The sequence below is a fragment of the Cetorhinus maximus genome, chromosome 17, assembly GCF_964194155.1.
Source record: "Cetorhinus maximus chromosome 17, sCetMax3.hap1.1, whole genome shotgun sequence".
Taxonomy (NCBI): domain Eukaryota; kingdom Metazoa; phylum Chordata; class Chondrichthyes; order Lamniformes; family Cetorhinidae; genus Cetorhinus; species Cetorhinus maximus.
Window position 1 is genome coordinate 44,086,960 of NC_135895.1, and position 12,482 is coordinate 44,099,441.

At 41.4% G+C, this 12,482-nt stretch overlaps 1 protein-coding gene across 10 annotated transcripts in view; it reads right to left on the reverse strand.

The window, feature by feature from the left end:
• osbpl9 (oxysterol binding protein-like 9) overlaps positions 1-12,482 on the reverse strand; it is a 279,318-nt gene that overhangs the window by 25,340 nt on the left and 241,496 nt on the right. For all 10 annotated transcript variants that reach the window (XM_078561122.1, XM_078561121.1, XM_078561120.1 and 7 more), the window contains 3 exons: positions 6,500-6,609; positions 768-886; positions 192-277 (listed from right to left, as the gene is read on the reverse strand). In XM_078561122.1, the coding sequence (XP_078417248.1) occupies positions 192-277; positions 768-886; positions 6,500-6,609 (315 nt within the window). The remainder of the gene's footprint in view (positions 1-191; positions 278-767; positions 887-6,499; positions 6,610-12,482) is intronic.

A 12,482-nucleotide genomic window follows, 5' to 3' on the forward strand; every position in this document is an offset into this window, starting at 1 on the left:
AAAACATCTTCATAAAGCTATATGTAGATTAAACTATTGTGACAAATTATAATGGAAACAATGCTGAAGAAATGTTATTAAAATCTGTACACACCAGTCCTAAATCACATATAAATGAATTAGTGTCATAATAATGACAGGCTTTCCATATCACTGCAGAAGCCAGTTTAAATGGATAAGAGAATACTTACCTCACAAACAAATCTGGATGTGCAAAAAAATCCGCATACATTTCCAACAAAGACCGTCTTTCCAAGATAAATGTGGGAAGAACCACCTGCAAGAGGATCAGCATTTTTTTTTAATAAGTAATATGAAAAATCTCAATGGTGTCTTCAAAATTAAAACAAAAAAATGTGGCTCTGCACAAGAGATCTAAATTGTAAACCAATGATGGGACAAAACAAGGTGGCGTACACTTTTCAAAGGAAGGAAATGGAAAAAAATCTCAAATTATGCCCCTAACAGACAGTAGTTATATTTCCATCATTGGGATACTCATATTATTGATTCCAGTTATTTTAAAAAACAACAGAAATTGAGCAGCTTTCCAGAAATTTTAAAAAACTGAAAGTAACAATTTGTCCATTAATTTGATAATTTGTTCATCAACGAACCACTGAGCACACTTGGATGAAATATTAAAATATTGATTATTTTTCCAATGGGTCCAAACCAAAGCAATAAGAATATGGGAGATTTACTAGAAACTCTATTACCTTTCAGAGTGGTAATTCACCGAAAAACACATGGTGCATCACCCTCACCTTTGTCAGGTCCATGCCTAATCGGACTTGAGACAGGAGATGCATGATGACACTCTTATGCTCTTCCACAGATTCCCCTTCACCCTCATCATCCCTCTCATCGTGCGTATCAAACAGCTCTGAGAATGAAAACAAGCAATTGGAAATTATATTTAAAAAGGTGACTAGAGTATTTATAAATCACTGATGCTTTTCAAAATTTGGTTTTACTAATTAAAGTAGCGGTAGTCCTTAAATAAAAAAAAGTGCCAGAAAACCTCAGCAGGTCTAGCTGCAGCTGTGGAGAGAGAAACGGAGTTAAAAGTTAGAGTCCAATAGGATTTCTTCAGAATGGTAACTGTAGTTCTTGGCTTTTATTTAAGTGATTCTTTCACGAGATGTGGGCATTACTGGCTAGACCAGCATTTATTCCCCATCCCTATTTGCCCTTGAGAAGGTGGTGGTGAACCACCTTGAACCGCTGCAGTCCATATGGAGTCAGTACACTCACAGTGTACTGTCAGAAAGGGAGTTCTAGGATTTTTGACCCAGCGACAGTGAAGGAACGGCGATATATTTCCAAGTCAGGATGATGTGGGGTTTGGACAAGAACTTATAGGTGGTGGTGTTCTTATGCATTTGCTGCCAATGTCCTTCAAGGTGGTAGAGGTTATAGGTTTGAAATGTGCCCTCAAAAGAGCCTTGGCGAGTTGCTGCAATGCATCTTGTAGATGGTACATGCTGCTGCCATTGTGCGTTGGTAGTAGAGGGAGTGAATGTTTAAAGTGTGGATGGGGTGCCAATCAAGTGGGCCATTTCGTCCTGGATGGCGTAAAGCTTTGTGGTGTTCTTGGAGCTGCACTCATCCAGACAGGTGGACAGTATTCCATCACACTCCTGACTTGTGCCTTGTGGTTGATGCACAGGCTTTGGAGAGACAAGCGGTAAGTTACTTGTTGCAGAATTTCCAGGCCCTGATCTCTTCTTGTAGCCACAGTATTTATATGGCTGGTCCAGTTCAGTTTGTGGTCAATGGTATCCTCAGGATGTAATAAGCGTGGGATTCAGCGATGGTAATGCCATTGAATGTCATGGGGAGATGGTTATCACAGAATCACAGGATTGTTACGGCGTAGAAGGAGGCCATTCGGCGCATAGAGTCTGCACCAGCTCTCCAAAGGAGCATTATGACAGTGCCATTCTTCCGCTTTTTCCCTGTACCCTAGCACATGTTTCTATTCAAATAATCATCTATTGCCCTCTTGAATGCCTTGATTGAACCTGCCTCCACCACACTTACAGGCAGTGCATTCCAGGCTCAAACCACTCATTGTGTGAAAAAGTTTTTTCTCACATCACATCTGCTTCTTTTGCAAATCACTTTAGATCTGTGCCGTCTCATTCTCGATCCCTTGTCGAGCCAGAATAGTTTCTCCCTATCCACTCTCTCCAGCCCCCTCGTGATTTTGAACACCTCTATCAAATCTCTTAGCTTTTGCCTCTCCAAGGAGAACAGTCCCAACCTCTCCAATCTATCTTCATAACTCAAGTTTCTCATTCCTGGAGCTGGTCATTGTCTGGCACTTGTGTGGCGTGAATGTCACTTATCAGCCCAAGCCTGAATGCTGTCCAGGTCTTGCTGTGTATGGACACGCACTGCTTCAGTATCTGAGTCGTCGCAAATGATAATGAACATTGCACAATCAGCAGCGAACATCCCCACCTATGACCTCATGATGGAGGGAAGTCATTGATGAATCTGCTGAAGATGGTTGGGCCTCAGACACTACCCCGACGAACTCCTGCAGCAATGTCCCAGGACTGAGATGACTGACCTCCAATAACCATGACCATCTTCTTTTGTGGTAGGTATGACTCCAACCAGCAGAGAGCGCCCCCCCGATTCCCATTGACTCGGGTTTTGCAGGAGCTCCTTGATCAAATGCTGCCTCGATTTCAAGGGAAGTCACTCTCACCTCACCTCTAGAGTTCAGCTCTTTTATCCATGTTTGAACCAAGACTGTAATGAGGTCAGGAGCTCAGTTGCTCTGGCGGAACTCAAACAGAGTGTCAGTGAGCAGGTTATTGCTAAGCAAATGCCGCTTGACAGCACTGTTGATGACCTATTCCATCACTTTATTGGTGATTGAGAGTAGACTGATGGGGTGGCAATTGGCCGGATTGGATTTGTCCTGCTTTTTTTTTGTGGACAGGACATATCTGGGTAATTTTCCAATTTTCCAGATGCCATTATCGTAACTGTACTAGGACAGCTTGGCTAGGGGCACGGCTAGTTCTGGAGCACAAGTCCTCAGGACTATTGCTGGAATGTTGTGAGAGCCCACAGCCTTTGCAGTATCCTGTGCCTTCAGCTGTTCTGTGATATCACATGGAGTGATTCGAATTGGCTGAAGACTGGCATCTGTGATGCTATGGACCTCAGGAGGTGGCCGAGATGGATCATCCACTTGGTGTGAGGTCATGCACTTTGGTAGGAAGAATAGAGGCATAGACTATTTTCTAAATGGGGAGAGAATTCAGAAACCTGGAGTGCAAAGGGACTTGGGAGTCATAGTCCAGGATTCTCTTAAGGTTAACTTGCAGGTTGAGTCGGTAGTTAGGAAGGCAAAGGTTGGCATTTATTTCGAGAGGACTAGAATATAAAAGCAGGGATGTGCTGCTGAGGCTTTATAAGGCTCTGGTCAGGCCACATTTAGAATATTGTGAGCAATTTTGGGCCCCGTATCTCAGGAAGGATGTGCTGGCGATGGAGAGGGTCTAGAGGAGGTTCATGAGAATGATCCCAGGAATGAAAGGCTTAACATATGAGGAACGTTTGAGGACTCTGGGTCTATACTCGATGGAGTTTAGAAGGATGAGGGGGGATCTGATTGAAACTTACAGAATACTGAAAGGCCTGGATAGAGTGGACGTGGGGAAGATGTTTCCATTAGTAGGAGAGACTAGGACCCGAGGGCACAGCCTCAGAGTAAAGGGAAGATCTTTTAGAACAGAGATGAGGAGAAACTTCTTTAGCCGGAGAGTGGTGAATCTATGGAATTTATTGCCACAGAAGGCTGTGGAGGCCAGGTCATTGAGTGTATTTAAGACCGAGATAAATAGGTTCTTGATTGGTTAGGGGATCAAAGGTTATGGGGAGAAGGCGGGAGAATGAGGTTGAGAAACTTATCAGCCATGATTGAGTGGCAGAGCAGACTCAATGGGCCGAATGGCCTTATTTCTGCTCCTAGGTCTTATGGTCTACTTCTGGCTAAAGATAGTTGCACTGATGTGCTGGGCTCCCCCATCATGAGGATGGGGATATCTGTGGAGCTATCTCTTCCTGTTACTGTTTAATTGTCCACCACCATTCACGACTGGATGTGGCAGGACTGCAGAGCTTGGATTTGATCTGTTGGTTGTAGGATCACTTAGCTCTGTCTATGGCATGCTGCTTATGCTCTTTGGCATGCAAATAGTCCTGCGTTGTAGCTTCATCAGGTTGACACCTCATTTTTAGGTATGCCTGGTGTTGCTGGCTCCTGGAATGCTTGCCTCCACTTATCATTGAACCAGGGTTGATCCCCCAGTTTGATGGTAATGGTAGAGTGGGGATTATGCCAGGCTATGACGTTACAGATCGTGGTTGAATATAATTCTTCTGCTGCTGATGGCCCACAGTGCCTCATGGATGCCCAATTTGAGCTGCTAAATATTTCTGAAATCTATCCCATGAGCATGGTGGTATTGCATACAACACAATGGAAGGTATCCCATTATGAAGACGGGACTTCGTCTCCACAAGGACTGTGCAGTGGTCGCTCCTACCAATATTGTCATGAACAGATACATCTGTGGTAGGTAGATAGGGGAGGGTAAGCTCAAGTGGGTTTTTTCCTCTTGCATCTTGCCAGCTCAGTCAGTAGTGGTCCTACTGAGCCACTGTGGGTGATGGAATGGACATTAAAGACCCCCAGCCGGAGTACATTCTGTGCCCTTGCCACCTTGCTTCCTCCAAGTGGTGTTCAACATAGATGAGTACGGATTCATCAGCTCAGGATGGTAGGCAGCAAGCAGGTTTCTTTGCCCATGTTTTTAAGAGCCAACCACATTGCTGGGATCTGGATGTAGGCCAGGTAACGATGGCAGATGGGTTTTTATGACAATTGACAATGGTTTCATCAGGCTTTTGATTCCAGATTTTTATCAAATTCAAATTCCACCATCTACCCCGATTCGAACCCGGGTCCCTAGAGCATTACCCTGGGTCTCTGAATTACTAGTGACCATACCACTACGCCGTTGCCTTCCCTTACCCAGGGATGGTGTCTGAGACATTGTATGATTCCATGAGCATGACTATGTCAGAGTGTTGTTAGAGTAGTTTGTGGGACAGCTGTCCCTGGTTTGGCACAAGCCCCCAGATGTTAGTCAGGAGGACTTTGCAGGGTCAACAGGAGTGGGTGTGCCATTGTTGTTTCCGATGCCTAGGTTTGATGGATCATTCATGGCAGAATTGCTAATACAAATGATATGATCATTAATAATCTGTTAAATTAATTTTTAGTTCAATAGCACTCCTGGTGTCCACGAAGAACCAATTCCAGCATTATGCACAATGTAAGCGGTCAGCAGCAAGCTGAGTGTGTGAAATGACTGTTTTGTCCAGGTTATGGTTGCGAACTTTGACAATCTCAGTATTACATCAGTCAAAACAAAAATCTGAAGATTGAAGTGACTGGTCTGATTTTGGAATCCATTTGCTAATCTATTTCATTGAAGGTTTTGGTCCAGCATTTATGTGCCTTTTGAAATGAGTTTCTGGTTAAAGTTGATTAATGGGGATGCCTGGAATGCTGATATATGGCAAAAGAAAATCATTGTAAGCTTTGTTTGTGTATGTTGTAATACTTCACAAATAGAGTAGCTATTAAAAATATTGCATGGGACATGCACTGCCTCTCTGCAAACCTTACTTCCTTTTGTCACGATTTTTAATCATGCTTCTGTTAACTGTTATCATTGTAAATTGCTCTTTCAACATTTCCCAATCAGTTTTCCCACATCAATGGTCAGGATGTAGTTACAGCCTCTTGCCAGTAAGTGGCTCTAAAATGAGCTTCTGAAGTCTCTCCAAACTGTGGCCCTCCTGTTTATAAAAACTTGCATTTACTGACCAACTATGGACAACTCCATAAATAAATGCACACACAATATACATGAAATCCATGAAAAAATTCAATAGTGCTAATACACGCATGTGTTTGTATAAAAACCTGCAAAGCAAGCAGCAGAAAAAAGACAGTAAAAGATCAAAGAATTCTGGAATTAATGAACCATTATTCACGTTTGCAGAGATGTCCTTAAAAAAGTCCCGAATGTTATCTTGTTCAGTTAAACATACCTTTTTAACTACGCTGCTTTTTTCGTGGAGATACTCAGAAAAGATACAAATTAACTTCAGCATCTGTTAAGGTTTGTAATTTTTTAGCCTTCATAATAAAAACTCAGCCTACTAAACAGGTGTAACCGTCTGTCCATTCAATATTGTAGACAAGAAGATACTAAGATACTATAACTGGCCCCTCTCAGAAAGCTTTTGGTAGGAAATACAATTTTCAGTATTTTCATTCAAAATATTTTTAATTTGCACTCTAGTAATGAAGCAATGGACAATTAACATTAGGGGACCAACTCAGAGTTTTTAAATTCTTCTCAATTTAAGAAAAGGACACAGTTTAGCAAAAACACACCTGTATCATTTGTTCCATTAGACATGGACGAATTCAGTGATTCTGTCGTGTCTGGTCGCTTCAGACTGCCACCTGTGCTGCCGTGTGTGATCACTACTGGAGATATTGAGCTACAAAAAATTAAAAATTCCATTGTCAAATATAAAGTTTATTTGATGTAGCTTTGAAACTTTCCTGTAATGAGTGGTAAATAGTGCAGTTATTTCTAATATTCAACACCATGATTATATAGTTTCAGACAGTCTTTCAACCCTTTAAGAACTGCCATGAGCTCAACTTACAAGCGTCACAGTTAATTTTCTCATGTGCACTAATAACAATAAAAAGGCATAGCAAGCATTTATGACATAAGCTAAATAATGCTGGATACAATGTCATATGAAAGGGAGAACTGTATTACAAAGTTGTTTCTTGGCACTGAATTATCAAGCTATTGTGGCTTAAGTCTACTCTGTAAGGAGTTATTCAGGAAAAATGACTTTCAAAAGTCCGAGTATCTTGAACAATGATGGGCAACCTAGGCTAATGAATGGGCTGTATGGTAGCCCTCCTTTATCTCCGTGGGCCACAAGATTGAAATCGTGTATGTGCACTAACCATAACCCCATAATACACGCCGAATATTTCATAATGAGTTACAGAAAATGCTTAATCATACATATATTGATAGAACTGTCATCAACTTCAAATAGTAAAAACAAAATAAATATTTATGCTTGCCTTACCTACGTTGTACTCAGTGCGACTTCTGATTGGATCTATCCTCTGCAAGCTTTCTTAGATTAGGACTCAGGGGTGTACAGATGCTTTGCAATTCAGCACCGAGGCTTACATCTGTTAGAGTGTTGAGCTTCTTGCATTTGATGTGTCCCATAGCAGAAAAAGTCTGCTCACGGGTGTATGTTGATCCAAAGATTGACATTAACTTTGCAATGCAATGCTGGAGAACTGGACCGGGGATATTCAACCAAAGTTCTTGTATACCTCTCCTCTTTATCTGGTTAATTTTGTCTTCATTTAGGGTAGGAACATTAATTCCTCCTCAAACTTCCTTTTCTCAACCCCAAGCCTTTGACATACTATGCCAGATTTGCTCAGATCAAATTCAAATGGATTTGAGAGCAATGAGAGGAAGGGCTTCAGATCACTGAGAGAAGAAAAAGGGCTCTCAAAACACTCTGCCACTGTAGACAACACTTGTATGTGAACTGATGGATCATAGTCATTTCCTTGATCAGAGTTCCAGCATTTTTTCAAATTTGGGAACTGAGTAGATATTAACTACAGGCGTGGCATGAATTTTCTGACACTAGCAACTAGTGTGGGCAAGAGGTGATTTTTTTCCCCCCTGCAATGACTCATTCAATCAGATCAGGTGACCAGTGATGTCAGCGAGAAAAGCCATGTCCAAAATCCAGTTTTCTTTTAACTCTGCGTACATTTGAGATTTCTGAATGAGGAACTGCTGGATTTCTGGTAGAAGTGCCAGGAAGCAGACCAGTACTTTACCACGGCTTAGCCAGTGCACTTCAGTGCATAACAAAGTCTCCATATTCCGTTTCAATTTGGTCCACAAGTTCCACAAACTGACGGTAATGCAGGGGGCGAGTGTGTACGAAGTTAACAATCTGTACCACATTGTCCATTACAGCTTTCAGTCTGTCTCACTGGTCATATTTAGCAAAGAGCAGTCCTTGGTGTATTATGCAATGCACACCAAATATGTCAGGTGCACAAGCTTTCAACCAAGCTACAAATCCATGGTGTGTTCCTTTCATGGAGGGGCACCCATCTGTTGTAACTGATACAATTTTTTCCAAAGGTAACTCGTGCCTCGAAACGAAGTAAATGCCTTGAAAAATACTGAGCGCCATGCTTGCTCATATATTCTAGAGATCTAAAAATTCTTCTGTCATGTTCAGATCACTATCAACACAACAAACCCACATACAGAGCTGAGCAATGTCGTTAATATCTTTGCATTCATTCAGCTCTATACTGATAGCCTCACTTGAACGTACAGTTCTGAGAAGCTGCTCTGCCAGATCGGCAGCTATATCTTACACTCTGCGACTCACAGTGTGTGTGCCTGCTGAGTTGCAGACATTTAACATGTTTGATCATTTTCTCTTGGTTTTTAAATCCACCAAATAAAACATCCAAGGATTCAATGATGCATTGTTTCACTAATTCGACATCTGAGAATGGCTTTCCGTTTTTTGCAAGTAACCAAGCAGAATGAAAGCTAGCCAAAGTCACTGTGTCACTCTCATTTAATGCTCATCTGAGTGCCTGCTCCTGAGCTTTCAATAATGCCTTCAGATTTGGAAGCTGTTGAGCACATTGGGCAGAACCTACTGGAAATTTTGCGATGTAAGAGGAATGATGTGTTTCCTAATGTCTCTTAACATCGTATTTTTTTGGAACTGATATCAACTCGTTGCAAATTCAGCAAAATGGCCTCCCTTTCTGTTCTATAACAAAATAATCCAGGTCCTAACTCTCTGCCATTACCATTCTGCCGTTGTCATCGATTTTCCTCTTTTTGGTTACTTCTTCTTCCTCTGTACTTTTTGATTTTGCATTTGGTTGTCCTTTATCATGCCACTTCAACGCAAAGCAATCCATGGGGGCAAATTAAATTGTCACCAAAAGTGTCAAAAGCTCAACCTCCCGCGTCCACCGGCAAACACAACGTGTGATCTGAACGAAATCTCTGGGATTGATTCATGGCTTGTCACACTCTATTCATCAGGAGTTAAAACATATAGCTGCCAGTGTGTGCTTACTAAATTACGACCAAAAGTGCACCTTCCTGCATCCACAGCCAACCACGGCACTCTCCCTGGTAATTTTGCTAATTGCACTTGCTGACCCACAATTCATGAGGCATGCTGATTTAGCCATAGCAGCGAACCTTGTGGCCAGAATACTGCGTTGGCGTGTCGGGGCGGGCCCAAAACATCGATGCACAAAATGGCACATGATGTCAGGCGTGCATCCAGATGTCATCGCGTGTCATTTAGATCTTTCGTTTGGTGGATGTGCGCCCGCCGAATTGTCAAAGGCCGATTAAAGCCATTAGGGAAGTAATTTAGATAATTAACAGCGCTGGCCATCTAACCTTAAGGTTGGCGGGCAGGCGAAGAGCCCAAGCGGCCTTCGCGTTTTTCAGGAAACCTCATCCATGGTCGGTTTTCTGAAGGTTTTATAAACTCAATTAATTTTTGCACACTGTCACATGAAGGGACATGTCTAAATCATTTTTAGCTTTATTATTTATAAATTTTTATTATGTGCTTAATCTCTCTGAGACAGCTCCATGCCTCAGGGAGATTTCTGGGCTCTTTCGCACTCATGTGCAAAAAAGTGCAGCCCCGACTCTCCCTCCTCCCCATGCAGCCTGTGGGCCGCAGATTGCCCACCACTGATCTAGAACATGCAAGAATAGATATACGTCCAGTTCTTTTACATAATTTTCTCATTTTTGAGCAATTGGAGACGACATAGAAATGTAACAGGCAACTTCTCCATATTTTGAAAAAGACAATAATATTAAACAAAGCTTAAAGCAACTAAGGAAAGACATACACAACAAAAACTAATTTTAAAAGTGCATTTCAAAGCATCCAGAACATTTAATGCAAATTTAAAGTCTGATAATTGCTTTCTAAAGCAGTGGTTCTCAACCTTTCTGCTTCTGAGGCCACCACCTCCTGCATTACAAATATTCCATGGTCCTCATTAAACACAAATACTACTTCTGTATAAAAATTAGTTATACAATTGAACATATATAATGGTATTTTTGTTTTATATACTTAATGCAAAACTTGTTGCTGGTGCTGACCAACAATCCTCAATTTTCATGCCAGCACTCAAACCTAATGTCACATGGCTTCCCTCCTCAATTAATACCCACTTTTTAGAAATCTACGATTGTGTGCAAATGCTAACACTGAAGGAATGTTTTGTAAACTGGCTATAAATTTTACCAGTTGCATGTGTTAAATTCTACCACTACCACCAACCACCCCCTGCCCCACTATCCCCCAAAAAACCCTCACACCCGACTCACCATAAGGCAGAGGAAGATCTAGGAAATGACGTTAGATGGCTGACGCACAATAGTACCTTCACCTCCCTCCACTGTGGCTGACTGTCATGTGACAGTCTCTGTCCAGTTGAACTTGTGTTGAGATTTCAACATCTTTAATAGTACTAAGCAATTTTTCATGTAGCTAGGCATCTCAAAACACTTCACAGGGTGAATTACCTTCAAAATGCAGTGACCCTACTTAGGTAGGCAAACTTGCTGAGACAAACATAGGTATTTCTTTCAGATAGGACGTAATCAATTTATGGGTACAAGTTGTATTTGTTTCTAAACATTCTCTGGTTATTTTTGATGGACTCTTTAGACCATCTCACAGATCCCAGGTTAAGGCAAAAAACGTCTACATGAAGACCTGTGTCTCAAGGAGCTATGTGACCTAGATAACACATTTTGAAAATAATAGACAATTGACTGTACTGTGCCTTTGTTATCTCCAGCAAGGGCTGCAGGATTCCTGGAACTTGGGATAGAGAGAGACTTTATTGCTAGGAAACCACAGCCTTAGCATTTCTTCTAAAACTACTTCTATAATCTCAGAACTACTCTTTCTTATAACTATATTATTAAAACTACCATTCCCGAGTGTGGGATGAAGACAGATTCAATCATGGCTTTCAAAAGGGAATTGGATAATTATCTGGAGAAAAAAAATTGCAGGGCTATGGCGGAAAAAGCGAGCTCTTCCAGAGAGCTGGCATGGACATGACAGGCCAAATGGCCTCCTATGCTGTAACCATTCTATGATCCTAATCTTTGTTCTAAAGTATTCTTTATTCATTGTGTTTTTTTATAAATATCATACAAATGCTCCCCTGAAGACTCAACCATAAAGGCTACGAAATTCTGAAATTTGATCCAAAATTGGTACCAATTTAGCCAGTCAGGGCAACGAATGGGACAATTGCCTCTGCTTTACTGGTAGGGATGGGGAAAAGATTCACACCTGACTACTCCAGCAAACCCTGTTGAAAATGTGAATGTATGGACTTTGAGTAAGGAAAGAAATCAGTTCAGCAGCAATATTCCCCTTTCCCCATGGTCAACTGGCCGGCTAATCATCACTGCACGGCTAACATAAATAATGGCCACTTGGATAAAGTAACGAGGCAAATTTCATCTGCCTAGCAAAATGTACCAACTGTATTGATGGCGCCATTTACAAAACCATCATTGAATACATGTCTTTACACCATACAAAACAGCAAAAAGCATATTGAAACCAGTTAAGAGTATAATAATTCTAACCCACAAAAAGACAAAAAGGGGACAATTCAAACTTTTTTGATCTTGTATGATGACAGCATTTAGCAATATCTTAATTACATTATCTAAGTTTCTTTCACACTTATGAACATAAGAATTAGGAACAGAAGTGGGCCAATCAACCTCTTGAGCCTGCTCCACCATTTGATAAGATCATGGCTGATCTGATTGCACCCTCAACTCTACTTTCCTGTGTACCCTCTATACCCTTTGACTCTCATCAATCAAGAATCCATCTAACTCAGTCTTTAAAATATTCAATAGCCCTGCCCTCGACTGCTTTTTGGGGAAAAGGACTCCACAGACTAACGACCCTCTGCGAAAAAAATATTCTCCTCATGTCTATCTTAAATGGGAGACCCCTTATTTGTAAACTGTGTCCCCTAGTTCTAGTCTCTGCCACAAGGGGAACATCCTTTCGGCATTCATCCTGTCAAGTCCCCTCGGGAGCTTGTATGTTTCAATAAGATCATCTCTCATTCTTCTAAAGTCCAATGGATACAGGCCCAGCCTTTCCTCATAAGACAACTTCCCTACTTTTGCATTCCATTCCCCTTACAACAAAAAATACCTCATTTGTCTTCCTAATCACTTGCTTTACCT